This window comes from Talpa europaea (assembly GCF_964194135.1).
Source record: "Talpa europaea genome assembly, chromosome: 2".
Lineage (NCBI taxonomy): Eukaryota > Metazoa > Chordata > Mammalia > Eulipotyphla > Talpidae > Talpa > Talpa europaea.
Window position 1 is genome coordinate 49,832,491 of NC_140068.1, and position 23,609 is coordinate 49,856,099.

Below are 23,609 nucleotides of genomic sequence, written 5' to 3' on the forward strand. Positions count from 1 at the left end.
CCCGGTGGCGCAGTGGTTGAGCGCTGGGTTCCGAAGCTGCCCGCGGCCTCTGCGGCGCCGGTTCGATCGTCTGCGGCGCAGGTTCAATCCCCGGCTGCTCCCCGGCCACCGGAGGAGGGTCCCACATGGTGCGCAGACCTCTCCTGCCGCCCGCTGCTCCCCTCAGCAGTGTACTTCGGTCCTTCTGCCTGCTCTGCTCCCCGCTCTGGCTCTGGTGAATTCTCTCACCCTCCCGCGCTTCTGACTGTACCCAGTGCATGTATGAACAAAACAAACAAACAAACAAATAAATAAATAAAACATGCCTCTATTAAAAAAAAATAGCCTGTTCAGTCTTCAGATGTTTTCTGTGACTTTGTTAGTCAATTTTCTGTAGCATGTCTTGTTTCTTCTAGTTTGCAATGGATTTTGGATAAACAAGATCTGCTGAAGGAACGCCAAAAGGACTTAAAGTTTCTCTCAGAAGAAGAGTATTGGAAATTACAAATATTTTTTACAAATGGTAAGTGTTTTTTAAAATTGGTCAAAATGGTAGTTAGTTTTCTCTGAATTGAAATGTTTTTTATAGTAATTTGTGATAAGCTGTTTGACTCCCTACTTCATGTTTTAATTTATACATTATTTTTTATAACTTACATTGATTTTTTTTCTTTTCAAGTGATCTAAATAAAGTATTGTTAATCTAACATGGCACAGATACTCAAGGCAGTTTGAAAGTGTTCATTAATATCCTAAGTCTTTCTAGTGCATTATTAAGCCTGGTTTAAGGTTGGCTAAAGCAAAATATTTTGAGAATAAATGGTTCTTTTTTATTGGCCACTTCTTTCTTACAAGTTTGCTTTGGATGGGAAGGAATTTAGCTTTGTGACATCATCTTTCTGTTCACTCTTATGCAAACCTACCTGTTTGAGGACTCAAAACAACTTTGATAAAGTTTATAATGCAGTAGTTTTAATGAGTTTCTTGGTTATCTAATATTTTCTTTTTGTATTCTAAAGATAATATGAAAATATTGAAAATACTTGGAAGAAAATTCTTAAGGCAAGACTGATGTTTGCTATGGAACAATTTCTATTTTTTATTGTTGTTTATGCATGTCTATATATTTTTAAGCTTAGTACTAGATCACTTGTGATCCAGGTAGAACTTCATATCATGTATAGGTTTTCTCTGTCAAAAATGAATAGTCATGATTTAACCATATAGAACTTACTGTTTAATGTTAATATTAATGATGATACCAGAACATACATTTAAAACTTTATTATTTTTCTTTTAGTTATCCAAGCATTAGGTGAACATCTTAAATTAAGACAACAAGTTATTGCCACTGCTACGGTCTATTTCAAGAGATTCTATGCCAGGTAGAATTGTTTTATTTTGGGAATATGATACCTGTTTGAAACTAATGTTGACGAATTGTGTGTTTACCATAGAGTTATCATGATATTAAATAGAGTTTTCTGTATGGATGACATTTAACTTTGTTTTTATCGTATTTTAGGTATTCTCTGAAAAGTATAGATCCTGTATTAATGGCTCCTACATGTGTGTTTTTAGCATCTAAAGTAGAGGTATGTAATAATTTTCTGTTTTTTATCAAAATATGGTCAGTATACTTTGGTTAATCTGTCTTAGTTTTTCATTACCTTTGTAAAAATAGTAACAGATGGTAATTTATACAAAATATTGAAATTTGTACAAAATTAAAAAATATATACATATCTTTATATATATCAAGCACTTATATACCACGTACTGTGTACTTAGTATTATTCTAAATCATTTTACAATTTTAACTGACTTAATCCTCATAACAAACTATGGGACATATAGTAGTCATATCCTTGTTTTATAAATGAGGAAACTGAGGCACAGAGATTAAGAAACTTGCATAAGATCATAGAAATGTAGGTGGCAAAGTCAATATTTGAACCCTGGGAGTCTGCTCTTAATCCCATGTTCTTAAATACTTTGCTCTTTATTGCCTTTAAGACATTTATTGTTTGACAATAAGTAGTATTTCTTAAGTGCTTATCCACTCTAACCTCAGACTATCCCTCCTCTTCTATTCCCAATGTTCCTATTGCCTTCTCTCCGGGCAAGCAAGACAGGAAGGCAAGGATTGGGGTGGCTATAAGTTTATAAATTCTTACGAGGATTGTTTGGGCAGTGAGGGTCGAGAAATTGGGTGAGAGAAAGTGAAGACAGAGGTGAAATTGCAGCTGAGACCAAATCTCTTCTCACCTTTTTTACCTGTTCACTAGTTATGAGAAAACTCAGCTAAAATCCAGATAATAGTAATAGATATAACTGGTTTTCATAATAATTCAGTGTTATGAAACTTTTAGTGTTATGAAACTTTTCTATTGCTTCCATTTTTAAATATCTTTAGAATAATAATTGTATTCTTGAATATTGAATATAACTTTTTAAAATTTATTTTTATTTATACATCCAAGAACTGGGATATAGGCCAGAGGTGAAGGGAGTGAGAGGATTCACCAGAGACAGAATGGGGAGCAAAACAGGCAGATCTACTGAAATACACTGCTGAGGGGAGCAGCAAGCGAGACAGGAGAGGTCTGCTGCACCATGTAGGTTAGCTTCCTGGACAGAATCGAACTCATGGTTCAGTGGCTGGTGATAGCTTGATAATGCTGAGACTTGGTAGTGCAGACTCCTGGCGCCACCAGGGAGGCCCCTGAATATACTTTGAACTTAATAAGTTTGCATTCATTTTAGTATTTAATTTGGTTAAGTTTTGTTCAAGCTATTACTTAGGATTGTTTATGTCATCATTCCCAACTATTACTTAAAATAATGAAAGGCGTCTTTTTTACAAATAATATTGAGACAAGCCATCTAGAGGTTTAAGCTTTCCTAATTGTAAGTTGTAGTTTCAGGAGGCAGAACCAATTTTGATGGAAAGGAAAGTGTTTATGAAAGTCCTGTATTGTGTAGTGGTTTTTCCAAATAATAATCATTTAATTTCGTGTATCTTACAACTGGTATGAAAATCCAAGACAAAATCTTTATAAATTGTTACTCTAGTAGAGAAGTTGGGATTTTTAATTTGTCTTGTTTGTTACGTATCTTTTGCTGTGTGATTTATTGAGTGGAATCTTTATGAGTGGACATGTTCACTTTTAAGAAATTTGAACATACCCTTTCATATTTGGCCATAGCATTATTTGACCAGATCGTTTTGTCCGTTTGTGTGGAGATTGTATGGAAATGGGCTTTAGAGATATAGGTATTTTGTACTTCAAGTAGGTGGAAGAAGAATAGACTATAAACATGGGGAGAATATAGGAAACACTGATTTGAACAGACCTCAAAATCCCTTTGGTTCATTGCGTTAATATATCCCTGATCTCATCCACTTTTCTTTCTCTAGGAATTTGGAGTAGTCTCAAATACAAGATTGATTTCTGCTGCTACTTCTGTATGTAAGTGCAAAGACGTATACCCTAGGATGTAATTCTAAAAATAGCTTCATAAGACATTTTTTTAAAAATAGCTTCATAAGACATGTAATTCTAAAAATAGCTTCATAATATATTTTTCAGTTTATGAAACCTGTGGAAGATTAGTTTGGCTTATTAAATCTTTTGAGGTAACCTTTATGGCCAGAATTAAAATACAGACTTTAAGCCATTTATATTATCTCTAAAACATTACTTTTGATATGAAAAACGGATAATAGCTACTGATCCAAAATCATCATCTCAGCAGCTATTTATTTTATAGTAAGGGTAAAGTAGAAAAAAAAAGGGGGGGTGTAACTATTTGGGAGTCACATGACGTTAAAGGAAATAACAATTAAAGTAATAATTATAAAGTATACAAAGTATTAATATACTATGCCTCATCTTTATATGTTAGGCAAAAGGCCATCACCTAAAAAGATAATTCAGATTTTTAAAAAATATTTATTTATGCATACAAGAGCTGGGGTACAGGCCAGAGATGTGGGGGGTCAGAGGATTCACCAGAGACAGAGTGGGGAACAGACCAGACAGACTGACTGAAATACACTGCTGAGAGGAGCAGCAGGTGAGTCAGGAGAGGTCTGCTGCACTATGTGGGTTGCTCCCTGGCAGGCCAGGAGTCGAACTTGCACTGTAAAGGCTGTGGGTTGCTTCATAGTACGGTGCTTTACCCCTTGCACCGCCAGGGAGGCCCTAATTCAGATTTTTATCTTTAATTCTGTACTCTTACACAGAAGAGGCAGAAGGCAGCTTTTGTTTTTAAGTTTATGAGCAGGACTGACTTATTTTCATATTTTGGGTCATTCCTCTTTCTGAAAAGACTATAATCTTATTCAGTCTCTTATTCAGTCTCTTCTGTGTCATATCTTATTCTTTTAAGGACAGAAGAATAGTCATCAGTTTTGCCATAGAATTTAATATACCAAATATATCATATCAATGAAGTACTGAATTGCCCACTAGACAGTTGGATTATTAAAGAATTGAAAACATCTGGAAGGAAATCCTAGCAATGTTAGCAGTCCTTGTCTCTGAGTAGTAGATTATGAGTGTATTATTTTCTTAAGTTTGTCTCCATTTTTCATATTTTTAGAAGGTACAGATTTTTAAAGTGTGAAATACCTATTACCAAGATTTGTTTATTTCACGTGCAGAGGCTTAAAGGCATATTCAGAATAGTGTTTGGTTACTAATGAATAGGAAAATTATAGTAGATTATTTATTTCATGAATTTTATTACATATTATAATAAGGCTTCTTAGTTTTGAATTTTAAAGCTCCAGTGCTTTCTATGTGAGAAATTGAGCAAAATGTACCCTCTCTTTGTAACCTCTTTGTGTCTGTTTACTCATTTGCAAGATAGGAATATTAGTAATAACTATTCATAGGATTTTTATGAGCATCAAATGAATTACTAGTGCAAGATCAGAGTGTCAACAATTTAATTTCTCCTGGGGCCTTTCTCCCTATCTTCTTGCTGTGTCTTTTTTTTTTTTTTTAAAGATTTATTTATTTATTTATACAAGAACCTGGGTACAGGCCAGATGCACGGGAGGGTGAGAGGATTCACCAGACAGAGTGGGGAACAGAACAGGCAGACTGAAGAAATACAATGCTGAGGGGAGCAGCAGGCAGACAGGAGAGGTCTACCACGCCATGAGGGACCCTTGCTGGCCGTCCGGAATTGAACCGGTGCTGCAGAGGCTGCGGACAGCTTCATAGCGCAGCGCTCAACCGCCTGCGCAACCAAGGGAGGCCCTTCTTGCTGTGTCCTTACATGACTCTTTCTGTGGGTGTGTACCCCTGTTTCCTTTCATAGGGGCACCAGTCCTATAGAATTAAGGCCTCATACTTACGACCTCATTTAACTTGAATTACCTCTTTAAAAGCCCTGTCCCTAAACTGGGTGGGATTGGGAGGATAGATGGAGGCTTAGGGCTTGAATATGAATGGGGAGTGGAGACACAATTTAGTCCATAGTATTAAGTGAACATTAGTGACAACTATCAAGAAGAATATCATCCCTGGAAAACATGATATTGAATGTAATGGTAGATACAAAGATAAATACAAAGCGTTTAAGGTCAAGAAAATATAAGACATACATATAAATATGTGAATACAAAAGAAAATAAATGGCATAAGAGAGAACACAGTGAATGTTTTGAGAAGGAAAAGATTACTTTCTAGATGAGTCTAGAAAGGCTTAAATAGAATTTGGTGAATAATGATACAATTAACCTGGGGAAAGATAGTCAAGGAACATTGAGCAGTTTAGTCAAATACAGGGGCAGCTAATGAGTTGTATGTAATGATTGGTGAGTAAGGAAATAGTGGGTAAAGCTCTACCTGGCTAAGGCCAGAAAATAGAGAGCCTTCAATGAAGAATCTGCAGTTCTGTTAACTGGTGGTACCCTTTAAAGCATTATTTTTCAACTTGAGGGTGACACCAGAATTGTGAATTAGGAAGGAGAATATGGCAAAGTTAATGTAAAATAAATTGGACGAACGTGTCAATCGAAGTAGACAGATTTTGAGGTTTTTATCCATGCTACAGCATGGGTAAATCTTGAGTTGATAAATGAAATCAGTGATTTTACCTAATAAGTGAAATGAGCTAGTCACAAACGTAAATATTGCATGATCCACCTTTATAGTACCTGGAGGGAGGGGGAAATGGAAAGTTAAGTTTAATGAGTAAGGAATTTTAGTTTTGCAAGATTGAAAAGATTTCTGGAGATACGGACAATGGTGATGGTTGAACAACAGTGTGAATGTACATACTACTACTGAACTGTATACTGAAAAATGGCTCAAGATTGTAAACTTTATATGTTGAGTAATCCAGGTGAGCACTCTGAAGCCTTAAAATAATGTTTTGGCAACCAGTAAGGAGAACAAGTAAGCTAGATTTGAATGACAACAGAATTTTTGAAAAAGGATTTAAAGAGTCAAAAATGGGCCTCTCCTGGTGGCACAGCGACCCCTGCCACCTGTGAGGGTACCACATGGCACGCAGACCTCTCCTGCTGTGCCCTCTGCTCCCCTCAGCAGTGTATTTCGTCGGTATGCCTGTTCTGTTCCCTGCTCTGGCTCTGGTGAATTCTCTCACCCTCCCGTGCTTCTGACTGTACCCAGTGCTTGTATAAATAAATAAATAAAATCTTAAAAAAAATGTCAAAAATGATTTGGGAGGTTTCATGCCTGGGCATTGGGGAGGTGAAGGTGATACCAGAAGAGAATAAATGTGTTCTGAAAAGAATTAAGTTTAATCTAGGACATTCTAAGTGGAAATGTATCATTAGAACATCCTCTTAGAAATATGAAGCCAGTGATAAAATTTGGTACTTGGTAAATTTTAAGAATGAGGTAGAATTGCATCTTGTCTTGTATACTAAAGAGAAAAAACATCTTTGGATTTGTGAATTTTGAGAGAGAATGTAGTGTCATTAGACACTGTCGGGATATGAATAGAAGTCAGACTGCAGAGAATTAAAAAATGGGTAGATGCTGAGTAAAGGAGAATCTAAATACATGAAACAACCCAAGTGAAGGGGAGGCGGGTGCTGACCTTGGTTACTTTGGAAATGAGTGTATTCTTTATGACCAAAGGCAAAAGGAACTGCCCCATAAGCACCATAGTTTTAGTTGAATTATGTTTTTTTTTTTTTTAAGATTTATTTATTTATTTTATATAAGAACCGGGGACAGAGCGGGGAACAGAACAGGCAGACTGATGAAATACACTGCTGAGGAGAGCAGCGGGTGCGACAGGAGAGGTCTGCCGCTGCCATGTGGGACCTTTGCTGGCCGGCCAGGATCGAACCAGCACTGCAGAGGCTGTGGACAGCTTTACAGTGCGGCGGTCAACTGCCTGAGCCACCATGGGAGGCCTTGAATTATGTTTAATACTGTGGGAGTACAAGTTAGCAACTCTAATGTTGCTATACATATATAGTGGAAGTGAACAATTCCCACTAAATGGGTATAGTAAATGGATGATAAACGTAGAGAGCCAGGTTTCTCACTTATGAAATGGGAATTTAAAGATAAACAAGAAAAAGAGACCAGAATGATACATATGGTAATTAATTGGAGACATCAGTATGAAATCATGTTTACCTTAACTTAAGTGCACATAAATATTTTAAAATATGTGCATTTATGTGTGTATGTGTGTGTGTATAGGTTTTACCAGTTAAGAGGATCTAGAAGCAGTGACATTGTAGTAGCAAAGAAGTCACCTAATACCCAAATCTTTGTTTATAACAGCTTCAATAAAAGGAATTAGACTTCCTTAGAGAAACGGCTGATGCTTGGGCTAGAGCAGAAATATAATATACATGATCTACCTGGAGCCTATTATACTGTCAGGAAGGAAGGAAGTACTAAAAAAACTCAAACCAAAAATCATCATTAATAGGGGTGTTTCAAAGGGACAAAGGCTTTAACGGAAAGAACTCACAGAAGCCAAAGCTAGAAGAATTTGAGAAATAAAATTTTAAAGGTAGAGTTGTGTTATAACTCAAAGTATAAAATAAATATCTGTCAGTCCATAGTGATATAATTAAGTTATTATTGGTAAATAAATCAAGAGACAAATCTCCGGTGCAGAGTAGTTCAAATAATTTATGTATCTAACGCTACTCAAGTAGGGAAGCATAAATTCCCAATCTTTAGGTGGTATCTGTGCATTTTGACTTCCTTAAAAAGCAGAAGTGGATATCTTTATAGTGGAGAAGACTGACAAACACTACCTTAATCAGGTGATTGTTACCAATATCAACAATGATAAATTACATTAATAGTATGTACCTTTGATGTGATACAATATGATGAAATGACACTTTACCTCTGTGGTCTTCCTTCCAAAAATCCAAAACCCCAGTTCTAATTATTAGATAAACATCAGACAAATTCCAGTAGAGGGTCAGCCTACAAAATACTTGACTAGTACTCCGGAAATATCACAGCCTAGTGGAATCTAAGGAGACATGACAAGTAAATGTAATGTAGTATATCCCGGATGAGAGCCTGGAACATAAAAGGACATTAGATAAAAACAAAGGAGAGCTGAATAAACTATGGACTTTAGTTGATAATGTGTCTGTATTAGTTCATTAATTATGACAAATATACCTTACTAATATAAGATGTTAACTGGTGAAACTAGGTGAGAGGGTGTCTTAGTGTGCTTAAGCTGCTGTAAGAAAATACCATAGACTAGGTGACTTAAGCAACAGATGTTTATTTCTCACAGTACTGGTAACTGGGAAGTCCAAGATCAAACTCCTTGCTTAATCAGTTCCTTGATCAGCCATGATTCGTTTCCTGGTTTGCAGACATCACCTTTTCTTTGTGTTCTTCTGTGACAGAGAGATCTGTAGTCTTTCTTCTTATGAAGACACTAATCCTAATCCCACTTTGGGCGGGATGGAAGATGGGGAGGGGAAGGACACCTTGTGACCTCATCTAAACCGAATTAACTCCCTGTCTCTTCCTCCAAAACACCATTACATGGAGGTTAGGGCTTAATACAAATATAGAGGGACATTAACATTTCATGTACAACAGGGAATATATAGGAACTCCCTTGTATTCTTAGTTTTTCTGTACATTTAAAACTATTCTAAAATATAAAATCTACTTACAAATATAATTTGGTAGAGATTTTTAAGGGAAAAATGTGAGCCTATTAGTAATGATGGTACGGATTTATTAGAGGGAAGGAATGGTTAAAGGTGGAAAACAAAGTAGGAACTATCAAATGAGTGGATGACAGCAAATGCCCAAATGGAGGAGTGACAATAGAAAGGAGGGACATATTTTCCTCCAAATCACAAGAAAAGAATTAAAAGAAAATCAAAATGCAGAGCAGTTGTATCATGGAGTAGGAGGAAATTTGACAATATAGATAAATCTAAGATCCTAAGTCATAATATCATTATGGATGTAGATATGTATACTGAGATAATTTTACCTTGTTGATTCATAACCATTTCATCAGTCTTTATTTGTATATTTTGCATCTTGTTTACATCAGAAGTATTTGTAAAGCTCAGAAACCTTAGTTAGATACATTTTAAAATTTACTCAAGGAGGAGGAGAGATTAACTACAGATTTCCCAATGACATGGTAAACTGATTTAGCTGATGTTACTTGTCTAAATTAACTGTTAGGTTTATTAGTTTACAAAATAAACTTTTGAAAATAAAATATATAGAACAAATGAAATTTTTGTTAATCTCTGTGAGGTCACTTGGGCTTTATACAAATGGAAACAATTCCAGAACAGATCTAGAACCTGTGAATAGACACTTGATTGAATGAAATATTGCATCATAATGACTTGAAACAGTTTTCTCAAATAGTACTTAAATATATATATTTCCTCATTTTGAGGAAATGGAGGATGTTATTTAACAGTTTTTTCACTTGTATTTTCTTAGTGGCTTGGAAGAATAGTAACTATGTATGTGTTTGTATGTGGTATGAAAAAAGTGCAAGATAACTTTTCATATACAGTCATGCTTTTATTAAAATATATCATTTGATAACCTAGATGATTTTCTGGCATTGAAAAGCAAATAGGGTCTCCCCTGGTGGCGCAGCGGTTGAGCACTGGGCTGCGAAGCTGCCTGCAGCCTCTGCAGCGCCAGTTTGAACCCCATCCACTGGTGAGGGTCCCACATGGCCTGACAGACCTCTCCTGCAGCACCCACTGCTCACCTCAGCAGTGTGTTTCATCAGTCTGCCTGTTCTGCTCTCCACTCTGGCTTTGGCGAATTCTCTCACCCTCCCGTGCTTCTGACTGTACCCAGTGCTTGTATAAATAAATAAATAAATCTTAAAAAAAAAATAAATAAAATATATCATTTGATAAAGAAAAACCTCATAAAAAGTTTAGAAAGTGCAGATTGGTAAAAATCATTACATCTCTGAGGTAACAACTTAATTTTGTTTTGGTTGTACTCCTTCTAATATTTGTATATATTTACAAATATATACATACACATAAACTTGTGTATGTATTTTGAGAACACATATACAACCTGTGTTCCTTTTAAGCGATATTACTGGAAAATAGAGCAATGCCATTCTAGAATTAGAAAGATTTTAGAAATGATAAAGGCCAGTGATTTTCCCCCCCAATTTCTATATTTTTTAAGTAGCAGAACCCTTTTTATTTCATTAATTTATTAAAGATTTATTAATTTATGCATACAAGAGCTGGGGTACAGGCCAGAGATGCAAGGGGTGAGAGGATTCACTAGAGATAGAGTGGGGAACAGAACAGGCAGACTGACTGAAATACACTGCTGAGGGGCACAGCGGGCGAGACAGGGGAGGTTGGCTTCGCCATGTGGGTTGCTTTCTGGCTTGCCGGGGATCGAACTCATGCTGCAGAGGCTGGGGATTGCTTTATAGTGTGGTGCTTAACCCCTTGTGCCACCAGGGAGGCCCACAGAACCCTTTTTAAATACATACTTGAAATTCTGAATGTAATATAAATGAGGTCCTGGTACTTTCCTGCTTCTCAGTCTTTTCCTTTTCCTGAAAACAACAAAGAAAATCTGAATGACTAAGCATCTCCAAAAGCTCCTACTAAAAATGACTTAGCCTTGCCTCTAATATTCCATACTGTGTTAAAGAAATTAGTTTAATTCACTGTCTCATTTTCTCAGTTTAAGTTGTTCTTTTGTTTTTCACAGTAAAAACTAGATTTTCATATGCCTTTCCAAAGGAATTTCCTTATAGGATGAACCATGTAAGTATTTTGTATAGAGTAAAACTACTCAACCAAGTTGTACATAATCTAGTTTCATTGGATATTAGAATAAACTGAATAGTCTTCTAGAAATGGCAGTTTCAAATATAAAATACTTTAAAGCTTAATTGCTTCTACCATTAATAAAAAAAATAGTTCATAGCTGTGGCTATCAACCTGAGTACCCATTGAATTACTTTGAGAACTTTTAAATAAATACCAATGTCTGATTCTCTGTAGACCAACTAAATCAGAATTTTTAGGCTCAAGGTCCAGACACTAGTATTTTCTAAGAGCTCCCTGGTGATACTAATGTGCACTGGGGTTGAACTACTATAATGGAAAAGTATGAAAACCATGTTTGAAATTTTACATTATTTTAGAAGATTAATTTCTATTGACATTTTGATAGGCATGCCCTTCTTTTTGGACCTTGCGAGGGAGTTCTTCATTATATTTAAATTGCATATTTTGGTTTCCTTTTGAGTATTCTTTGTTATTACTGATTACAATGTAAAAAAATGAAGACTAACATTTAGAGATAATTATATTTTTTTATTTGCTGCGTGGAAAGTATATGGGAAATCTAAAGTTTATATAAGATACTTTAAATAAAAAAAGTAGTAAGAATGCTTATGAGACTGACTTTCTTCTAAAGGTTAAAAAGCTTTATGATTGCATTTATTGTATAATAGTAAAAGATACTTTTATTTGATATGTTCATTCTAATATAAGCTACTGTTTATTTTTTGATTTAAAAATTTTTTAGTGATTATAATCTGTATAAACTTACATTAGACTAAGTAGATTCATTTCATTTGGTTTCATATTGACATTTATAATCTTTTTTAAAACAGATATTAGAATGTGAATTCTATCTTTTAGAATTAATGGTAAGTATATTATATATGTTTTCTGTGATTGAGAGAGAGAGTAAGGCTTATTTTCAAATTTAGTGAAGTTAGACATTATTTTAAAAAAATTATGCATAGGGAGGTGCATTTTAAAACCAAGTGATATATCATGGTGAAATTATAATTTCTATTAGCATCATCACCTACATCCTCTTGGAAGCCTGTAAAATATGTATATCCTACTCAGGATAGGAAAATTTTTCTGTTCTATAGAAGCTATAATAAAAAGATTATAAGCAGACCAAACAGGACATTAAGCCACTGTAAATTATTTGCACAATTTGTGTATGTGTGTGGTGTTATTTAAAGATAGATTATGTCTTTGGCAGAATTCTGCTCCTCCAGTTGAGAATTAATGGATTTATAGGCTAATAAGAGGTTTCAGTGTGTTGCAGATGTGACACTTTGAGTCTCTAAGGGGATGGATGCTGACTGACTGCCAACCGATTTACCAAGGTATATTCCAGAGAGAGCACTGCCTTCACTATTATAGCAAAGTTTAGGGCTGCCATTCTGCTTGCATAAGAGAATAAGAGGGAAGCAAGCATGAGTTAGAGAAAGCATTTTTGGAATATACAATTACAAATTAGTTGGGTAAGGATAAGGTTTTTGTGTTGTAATAAATCTGTTTTTATACATACACGTTTTTTAAACTGTTTCTAGGATTGTTGCTTGATAGTGTATCATCCTTATAGACCTTTGCTCCAGTATGTGCAGGACATGGGCCAAGAAGACATGTTGCTTCCCCTTGCATGGTAATTAGAACAGAAGTTATTCATAGTGTGACATGTTGTTTGCTAGGAAGGTTAACATTAAATACGAAGTTTTACATTTTTAAAGTAATTAAACTCATGCACAAGGTGTTTTATTTTGAACAAAATACCTGCTTATTGAGTTTTAATAAGTATATTAGTATAATTAATACCAGTAATTTAAGGGTATTTCAGTTATCTATTTGATGAATATTTCCATTAACATTTGATTCTTATGAAAATCAGACAACATAAACATTAAAGACAAGTTATCTTTAATACTATTCGGTGGTATTCAACATACATTTTAATTCATTATATATTACATAATTTCTGGTTTCCTATCTTATTGTTCTGATTTGTGAAAAATTAGAAAAAAATGTTTAATTTGTGAGGTTTTAAGTTTTCAAATATATTTAAAATACTGTAATTTTATTCATTAAATATACTTTTGTATTGTCATACTCATGTATCCATCTTTTTTTCTCTTGATTTTTGTACCTTTATGTTTGTGTTTCAATAGTTTTAAGAGATAAATGTGTACAAAGATGGGAAATCTGGCCTTTTCTTGGGGGGAATCTGCAATCATATGAGGTAGTTCTGCTTTTAGTAATAATTTAATTTACACTTTTATAGGAGGATAGTGAATGATACCTACAGAACGGATCTTTGCCTACTATATCCTCCTTTCATGATAGCTTTAGGTATGTAAACATGATGTACCTTTATTAGTTATATTATTACAAGTCTATTTAGATCATCCTAAAAGAAATTTCATCCTATTGTACTTTGTTTTTGTGATCCATGAAGTAATACACTAATCCTTGCATGTGACCTTTAAATAATAAGAACTGCAACTGTCACAAATCAGGATTATTGTCCCCCACACCCTTTTTGGTAAGTTTGTTTTGAAAAATCTTTTTAAATAGTTTTAACTAGTGTCTGAATAGAACATTTTGTCTGAATAAAACATTTCGTTTGTAAGTTTGTTTTTGAAAAATCTTTTTAAATAGTTTTAACTAGTGTCTGAACATTTTTGTTTGCTTGGGGGGAAGAGTTCAGAATTGAGTCTGTTAATTAGTTGTAACATAAAATAACTGGGCCTGTTTTGCATTTTCTGAGCCTAATTAAGTCTTCAGAGATTGAGTGTAGGAGTATTTGTGGTGCTTAATGCCTTGCTGGAGAAAGAAATTAGCTATACCATCCTATTATCTATGGAAGGCAGTGCAGTAATGGAGTGGAATAATTCTTTTGAGCCAGGTAGTCCTGGGTTTAAACTTTGCTTCCTTTACAATTGTGGAGAAATTAACCTTTCTGGGTTTGTTTCCTTAATTGTGAAATGTGGGGGATACTAATAGCTCATACAGAAGTTACAAGAATTAATGAGAAGTCTATCTAGAAGGCTGATAGGTATATGAAAAAAGATTTATCATCACTTTCAATAAGAGAGACACAGGTTAAAACAAGAATGAGATACTATCTTATATATGTAGAATAGTACACACTAAAAAGACCCTCAAAAATAAGTGTTGGAGAGAATGCTAAGAAAGAGGAGCCCTGTTACACTGGTGGTAGGAATGTAAACTGGTACAGCCATTAATGGAATGTGATCTGGATTTACCTTTAAAAACTAAAAATGGAAATGCTGTATGACCAGCAGTCCACTCTGGAGCATCTGTCCAAATAATATGAAACTGTCAATGCAAAACAAATTTATGTATCTATATATATGCACACTCTACAATGTTTATTGCAGCACTATTTATAATAGCTCAGATATGGAAACAGTCTTAAGTATTTCTCAACAGATAATTGGATCAAGATGATGTGCTATATCCATACTACAGAATACTGTTCAGCCATAAGGAAGGGTGAAGTGCATCCATTTTTAGCAAAATGGAATGACAGAAACATACCTGACATTTACATAGCAGATGATTTGATAAAGTAAAATACTTAAAGTAATGGACATTAATTAACACCATGAGAGCTCTGAGGTTAAGAACAAAGGGAGAAGGGATGTAAGGGTTGGTGGTAGGGACACAAAAAGTTTTTAATTAAAAAAATGAGATCTCTTGTAGAGTATCATGTATTAGGCAGTTGTTAGTTTCTATTCTATCAATTTCCATGACTGTCCTCTTGGTTTTTCCTGCCATACTTTTCTAGTCATATTTATTTCCATTGGTTTCTCTTACTTTAATTATTTCCTAAATGTTAATGTTTCTCAATCTTCCTATATCATGGTGGCAAAAAGATATACTTGAGTAGGACTGGAGGCTCCTGAAAGCACTGTATTTAGGAGGACTCTGAAGTGACATCTAGATTCAGTGGGATCTACATGGATAGGAAGGCAAGAATAGCAGGTCCTATGCCATATCTTTGACATCCCTTTTGTCTTTATTTTTCTTAAATACTCTCACTGATGCCCATGATTTCTGCTGTCTCTTATGTGTTGAAACATTCAAGTTTCTTTACTTAACCAAGATCTAAATAGCCTTTTAAAAATATTTATAGATAGCTCCATGCAGCATCTCAAAATCAGGATTAAATGCCTCACTTTGCTCCAAAATATACTCATTGTAATGTCTTTGCTAGCTTGGTGAATAGCATTAGTTGCCTTAGTTGGAACCCTGGTGGTTAGGCTCTTTCATCTCCTTCAATACCTACATCTTGTTGGTAACCAATACTTATTGTGCCTTGCTATCATCCCTCTAGTAGTCTCATAACTGCCTTCTCATTTCTATCCAGGTTACCACAGCATTCTCCTTACTGACTAATTAGCCTCCAGCATCCCTGTTCACAGGGAGCCAATTTTCCACACATGAGCTAGGCCAGTGATTTTCAGCTGGGAATAGTTTTGTTCCTTGAGGGATGTTTGGCAATGCCTGCAGATGATTTGGTGGCCTGCTGGAGTGGCATGCCACTGGCATCTAGTGGGTAGAAGCCAAGAAAGGAGGCCACCAAGCATCCTATAGTGCATAAGACAGCCTCACAGAATTATCGTACTCACAGTGTTGATACTGCCAAGGTTGAGTAACCCTGAGCAGAGCTTTTTAAAATTTGGAATTTGTCCCCCATTTGAAACCTTAAACTGCTTCACCCAACTTCTGGATAAAATCCACTGCTGCTTTTTGCCATTTATGTACAAAACATTGTCTGCTCCCATTCTCACCTTTTTTTAATGACTTGGCTGACATATCACCTCTTTAGTGACTACCTCCCTGACACTCTACATTGTCTTATTCTGTGTTAGGATAGCTCTTTCTCTTTATTATGTGTTTCTGTCATTACATTTTCAACTTCTTAAGATTACATTCCTTTGGTCTTTTATTCCTTCCTGGATCGAAGTTCTACTCAATAGCTTTGTTTGACTTGGAGCAATCGGTTTGTCCATTCACATTTGAGTCACTCTTTGCCTAGGATGTCATCCTTAGCAAATGTGAGCAGCCATACCAGGGATATAATTTCTAACAAGCTGGAGTGGGATCAAGGTAGCCAGGTTGCTCAGAAACTTATATTAAGCAAAATTATGACACAGATTCTTGTCTTTGGTCTTTTTTACTGTCTTTCTTAGTTTATATTATATATAGTACATTATATTTTTACAAGTTCTCTGATTACAGCAATCAGTTTTGTACAAGTTTACTAACTTGGTGATGTACCACTAATTTTAAAAAGCAGAGGCAATATTGCTTTTAATTGGAATATCAAAATGTAATCATATTGTTGAAATTTATCTGCGTATTGATTGACAGATTTTTTTTTTTTCTTTTCTCCTTTTTCATCACACTGATTTCTGGGTGCATTTTGAACACTATACTGCTTTCTGGAATCATTTCCCTGTTCTAATGTTCTCATTGAATTTTTCCTCTTTAACATGCCCTGATTCTGAAGGCAATCTGCACCATGTTAGTACACAGCAGATGTCAAGAACCATAATACTATAGTGTAGTAATTTTCTTTCTTTTTTTTTTAAGATTTATTTATGCATACAAGAGCTGGGGTACAGGCCAGAGATGTGGGGGGTGAGAGGATTCACCATAGACAGTGTGGGGAATAGAACAAGCAGACTGACTGAAATACACTGCTGAGGAGAGCAGTGAGCGAGTCAGGAGAGGTCTGCCCTGCCATGTGGGTTGCTCCCTGGCCGGCCGGGGATCAAACTCGTGCTGCAGAGGCTGCGGACAGCTTCACAGTGTGGCGCCCAACCCCCCGTGCCACCAGGGAAGCCCAATTTTCTTCTATTTGTAGCAGCTCAAATTGATGGGATCAAATTAATGGTAACTATTATATGAACATATATAATGCTTAAAAAGAATATAGGAACATACACATGAAAAATCTAGAGTGAATATTGTCTTTAGTTCTAAGTCCACACATTACATGTTTGTAGTTAAGCATGGGTCTTTGTCTCATTTTCTTTCTAGCCTGCCTGCATGTAGCCTGTGTTGTACAACAGAAAGATGCCAGACAGTGGTTTGCTGAGCTTTCTGTGGATATGGAGAAGGTATTCTTTAAAATTCTCTTAGTTGAATATAAATGTGAACATTTTAAAGTTAATGTCATATTTATTTATCATGAGCCCAAAATCTTTTGACATCTACTTGGCTAAGAAGATTTTTGGTTAAAAATATACTAATAATTAAGGATTGTGTTTGGCAAGAGGTGTTGATGTTGACTATTGAAGTTTTAGTTCTCTTTTTAGGCTTGAACAGATGGTAAAATTTTGGTTTGACTGCTTGTAAAACAGCCTCTTATTTCCAGGATTATTTTAAAAGTTACCTAGTGGCTATTAAATAATGCTGTAAACTTCTGTTAAATGATTTCCTGGCAGAGTACATTTTGTCCTTTTTTTAACCTTTTCTGCTAAAAGGTTGATAAAATTGATCCAAGGCTAGGTCTACTCAGGTGAGGAAGAAAGGGATAATTTGGAAATGGCTATAATAGATTTGTAGGCTACCAGGTTGGGGGCACCTTATATTATGAGTAGTTAGTGAGAATCAGATAATTGCCTTTTGTGCATTATCTTCCCTTAAATTGTTAGTAACAAATTGGTACTAAAGAAGTGAACTCTTTAGTGACATGCTCTTTCTCACAATTAAGACCTCTATTCCTAAAGCCTCACCTTTTTGTTTTGGTTGTCAGTAGATAGAAGGAAACAAACTGCAGAGTAGTTAAGAATAAATAGTGCATGTGTTAAACGATGAGAGGCTAGGAGGAAAATTTGCCTAAATAACCATGTGGTAAGAATACTGCTTTCACTTTTTTTCAGATTTATACTTAAGGAGAGACTGTTTTCTGAGAGATGCCTAGTATGTGATGTGTGTCCTTTATATATTAAATGCTTCTTAATAGTTGCCATTGAAAACTTCTCAAATGTTTTTTTCTAGATTTTGGAAATAATCAGGGTTATTTTAAAACTATATGAACAGTGGAAGAATTTTGATGAGAGAAAAGAGATGGCAACTATTCTTAGTAAGATGCCAAAACCAAAACCTCCTCCAAACAGGTACTTTGCAGACTTTAATTAGTCATATCATTATATGCATTATAACATTTTTTCATAGATGATGTATTGAGTTCTTTTCCCTTAAATTTCTTCCAAACCTCATAACAAATACTAATTTTTAAAAAAAAAATTGTGACTTGATAGGTTGAGGATATCTCATTAGTAATAATATATATTATTCTGATTATATATTTAGTGACTTTTCCTGATGCAGTAGCAGGTCATTACAGGTATCCCTCAACATAAGACTTTATAGTACACATAAGTTTAAACAGTACAGAATCAGGCAAGTTCATGTGAAATCCAAAACTAAGAATTCTGTAATAGTCACATGTCAGTTTGACTGTGCTGTTTTTTTTTCCATTAGTGACTGTTACGTTTTATGAATTTTAGTGGCAGTTTAAAAAAGATTATTGATCAAATATTGTAAAGATAAGGATTTTTTTTTTTAAAGATTTGTTTGTTTATGCATACAAGCACTGGGGTGTAGACCAGAGGTGCAGGAGGTGAGAGGATTCACCCACCGGAGACGGAGTGGGGAGCAGAACAGGCAGATGTACTGACATACACTGCTGAAGGGAGCAGCAGGAGAGACAGGAGAGGTCTGCTGCGCCATGTGAGTTAGTTAGCTCCTTGGCTAGGGGTCATACTCACTGCTTCTACCCTCATAGTGATGAAATTTAACCCCTTGCACCACCAGGGAGGCCCAAGATAAGGATTTTTGACCTGAGTGATCTAAAGGCTTGTGGCACACAATAGCATAATTTTGCTAAAAATGAATCACTTGTGCTATGAAGATTTTGTTGTTGTTGATGGTGGGGTATTTTTAGGGGGGAGGGGAGTGGGAGGATTGTGTTGCACTTTTTTTTTCCCCCACCCTTTTAATAGGATTTATTCATTAACTTCAGTGGTTCTTAGCTTTTACTGTACATCTAATCACTTGCAATAGGGAAAGAAGGGTAATGAAGAAATGCTATCCCCTTAATCATTTAACAAGAAAAATAATTTTTATAAACATTATGATAGATTTGTATATCTGATAAGTTAATGTTAGCACTTAGAAAAAAGTAATACATAGGAGGTGTAATGAAGAAATGCTATCCCCTTAATCATTTAACAAGAAAAATAATTTTTATAAACATTACAATAGATTTGTATATCTGATAAGTTAATGTTAGCACTTAGAAAAAAGTAATACTTACATAGGAGGTGTTGAGGCAGTCATTCAAATAGCTGCCTTTGGATACATTTTTTGCAGAAATTCCCTGAATGATTCTCAACTAGTAGCAGGGCCTGAAGCTGCAAGATGATGCTGGACAAGCTAAGACAATAATCCTATTGCCACAGTTACTGGTATTTTCAGTTTTAGTTTTTTTTTTTTTTTAAATATTCAGCATTTTCTAGGAAATTATTTATTTCTGACTTATAAAGATTTGCTGTATTTACATGTGATTTTATTATGCTTTTGGACAATTTTTTTTTGAAGAACACTTCTTGATTTTAATAATTAGTAGGAATAAGATCTTATGTGTAAAATTTAACTTTAAAGGGAAATTTGTTCAGAAACTCTATGTTGAGTGATACCTGTAATGACAGTGAAATCCCATACCCATATTTAAATTTGTTGAGTATATATGAATACTAACTTTCAGAATGCTTGTTATGTGTGAGGGCACTAAGTTACATTAAGAATAAAAATATAAAAACAAATGTTAAGTCTTCTGTATTTTAATTTTTCCACATTTGTGTCTTACAGTCAGGAATGTCTTTTGTTTTGTAGCATTGAACCAGAAGATAATTAATTTTAAAAACTAGTGGGCTTATTGGGGTGTTGAAAATGAGTCTTTTAATTGGTATAAAATCTCTTTCTTCCCCACTTGAACAGTGAAGGAGAGCAGGGTCCAAATGGAAGTCAGAACTCTAGCTACAGCCAATCTTAAAAACATTCCGAAGAATTCCGTAGTGGACCAGTTGGAAATAAACCATTGGACAGATTTCAGTCATGTCTTCAGTGGAACACAAATGAAAATGAATAGCTTGTTTCTGTCAAGCATATTGGGAAGTGATTTTATTTTCTGCAAAATAAGTTTTTCCTTATTTTAGTGCATAATTGATTAAAATCTCTTGATTATGAAAATTTGGGAAGGTTCTAAGGGGACCTACAGACAGATATTTCAAATTTAATAGCTTGTGATCAGTGTAGTTTTTCTTAATTTGGATAATAAAAATTACAGCTTTTTATTAAGCCAGGAAACATAATTTGTTTGAAATTCTCTTTGGTCATTGACGGGACCAAAAAAAGGACATTAAAAAAGTCAAATATATGAGGGTTTTTTTTCCCTCCTTAAGTTAAACTTTGAAACTGTATTTAAGGAATCAAATCTTATAAAATCCTGGAAGATTTTGGTAATGATGTTGATAATTTCAGGGAAATTAATCAAGTACCTATTGATTTTAAAGTGTATTTTATTCAATAGTTTTGGTAGCTTGCCATGGAAGATACTAGCCCAGTGTAGAAGAAAAGTGCAATATGTATAGCATACTTTGACATTATAAAGGTTATATTAATTCCATAACCATTTTGAAATGCTGGGCAAACTTTTTAAAAAATCCTACATCAAGTTATTTGCAATTAATTCACAGTTAATGAGGCATTTTGAAAGGTAATTAGATAAAATACCAAAATATGGTTGAAATTTGGTAACATTTTAATGTTACTTTTTACTCTACTGTGAAAGCTTTTTATGACACACACACCCTCCTTTATTTTTGTGTCTTAGTATGGACTTACAAATTTACTGTAGGTATCCTGAGCCAGGAACACAATCAGGTTTCATGTCAGTTTGATACTGGCTATTCTTAATTCTCATATGAGTGTAGGACTTAAGACTAAATGTTATGTCAGTGGAGTCAGTGTGACTGTGCTGTCTGTGGAACTTAATAATCATTTTCTTCAGACTTGAAGGAGAGTGATGAATAAAATTTGGAGTCATAGGATATTGATGTACAATTTAAAGATTAAAAATTTTTATAAATCAATTGTGAACAATGGATTATTAAATGTTGACATCCTAGTATAAATCTGCAAGAATAAAAGTTCTCCAGCTATATTGACTAGTGTCTTGAATTTTATCTTTTTTGAATCTGCCTTATATTGCTTTCTGAGAATCCTTTATTAAGTCTTCTGTAGTTTGCCAAGTGGGTGATTTCGAATGATTTATAAACAAGCTATTGAGTTCTGCTTCCTTGTGGAAAGCATCAAGTGAGCTGGAAAGAGATTATGTGTAAAGTTAGTCTCAATGACAGATACAGGTCTCCTAAGCTTAGGGAACAGGATAAAAAAAATAAGAAAAAAGTTCTAAGATCTGATGGAATTAAGGTTGGGTTTGTGTTGGAAGGACAGAATGATTAAATATATTGCAACCATTGACTTAACCTTAATTTTTCCTTTATCTGTATTCTTTTAAAATTATCTTAAAAATTAATGCATCTGCCTTATAATATTGTTTGCAGCCTTCTTATTGTAGAAATTGTAAAACAACACAAGAGTAAGATACATAGTGTCTCATTCTCCCTACCTCTCATTCCCATTCCCCAGAGCAACCACTTTCAACTGTCATTTTTTTCTGCTGTTGTATTACTTAACTTTTCCAAGTAATGTGTGTAACATTTATTAAGCACTTATGTGCCATCTGTGCTCTAAGCTCTCTGCATCTAAATTTATGGGAGAACTGTGGTGACCACATTTTAGGGGAGAAATTATATATTGTCCAAAAATTATGGGAAAGTACTACATTTAAACATTTTAAGAAATTAATAAGAACAAGGGGAAAAATAAAGTTTTCAAAAAGATAATTTCAGAGATGAGAAAACTTGGGAACAGAAAGCTAAGTAATTTATTTGCCCTTTCATAGGTCAAGTGATGAGTGTGGATGATTCTAGTCCTAAAACTTGGGCAGTGGACTCCACGGATTATGTTCTTAAATACTTTATCATGCTGCCTCTTCTAATTAACCTTCTCTTGATTTTTTTTTTTCAACTGTAAATATTGACTAACTTCCTGCTATGGTAGATGAAAATTTCACCATATCTCCTCCTATTTCCTGACCCCACGCTCCAGCTCATTTCTTCATTAGAACTTCTGTTCCCATTATCCTCCCAATTTAATTGTGTAACTTTTAGTAAACTCATAGTCAATATAAATTAAATATGGGTAATGTGTTCTGCAGTTCAATATAGTTACATTTCATTTTTAGCACTTTTGACTTTTCTGGAAGTTATAATGATCATTGCCTTGGTTGTAATTTGTTCCATGTATTTTGTATCCTTTATTAGTGTATCAGCAAAATCTTTGGTTATTAGTTATTTCCCAAATCACTTACAGTGAGACATTCTTCCTCAGGTTCTTCATCTTTTTGTTTAGGTGTCTTAGATAATGGGGAATACACATCACTTTGTTTACTTATGCCTTTGTTTTAATGGAGTAGCTTCTTGAGAAAAAGTACATCGGAGGTTCCTTTTTATTTTTAAGTGCACCTTGTTATTTAAAGAGTATTTGAAGAATGTGCTCTCATTCTAAGGACATTTAGATTTGTTTTAAAATTTCTTTGCTCCTTACATTAACACTCTTTGAAATTCCCTTTTTCTATCTGGTTCATAGTCTTTCAAGTTAGAATTATTGTGTTAGGATTCATCATATTTGAGAGGCAAAGAAAGCTAATTGGAAATTCTCCGTGAGAAGGAAGGGCTTTTCAATGGTGGGTGTCATTAGAAGGTAAGGGAGGAACAAAACTTGTATTAGCCCTTCCCTCTCCCATAATCTCAAGCTTTTTCTTTGCGGTGGGCCATCTTTCTAGAGAAGGAGCTTCTGGCTTTCTATCTGAGGTGATGTGAAGTGAGCTATCAGAGTTCTCTGAGACAGGTGATGTCAGGGGCCTTCGGTATCTTGTTCAGTATTCAGGGTTCCACTATCTTCTGTTTTCAGCAAGAATTCTTCGCCATTCCTGACCCCAGATGTTTAGCTCGAAGTTTCACCTGCTTTGTTTACTACTGTTAAATGAAAGCACATATTAACCCAAAATATGAACAAGTACATATTGTATTGACTTACCCAGTAATATTAATAAAGCATAGTATTAAATGTTTGACATGATATTGTTTGATTTAATCTC

The 23,609-nt window shown here is 34.7% G+C and overlaps 1 protein-coding gene across 2 annotated transcripts in view; it reads left to right on the forward strand.

Annotated features, from left to right (window-relative positions):
• Positions 1–20,378, forward strand: part of CCNC (cyclin C) — a gene marked incomplete at both ends in the record, with an annotated part of 28,784 nt that extends 8,406 nt beyond the window's left edge. The window contains 11 exons of one of the 2 annotated variants that reach the window (XM_084228589.1): positions 396–502; positions 1,280–1,364; positions 1,505–1,574; positions 3,401–3,452; positions 11,208–11,263; positions 12,121–12,156; positions 12,841–12,932; positions 13,566–13,633; positions 17,357–17,436; positions 18,320–18,438; positions 20,324–20,378. In XM_084228589.1, the coding sequence (XP_084084715.1) occupies positions 396–502; positions 1,280–1,364; positions 1,505–1,574; positions 3,401–3,452; positions 11,208–11,263; positions 12,121–12,156; positions 12,841–12,932; positions 13,566–13,633; positions 17,357–17,436; positions 18,320–18,438; positions 20,324–20,378 (820 nt within the window). Of the gene's footprint in view, positions 1–395; positions 503–1,279; positions 1,365–1,504; positions 1,575–3,400; positions 3,453–11,207; positions 11,264–12,120; positions 12,157–12,840; positions 12,933–13,565; positions 13,634–17,356; positions 17,437–18,319; positions 18,439–19,696; positions 20,096–20,323 lie in introns of those variants that run through there. The other variant, XM_084228590.1, reaches the window with a different exon arrangement.
• Between the last annotated feature and the right edge of the window lie 3,231 nt (positions 20,379–23,609).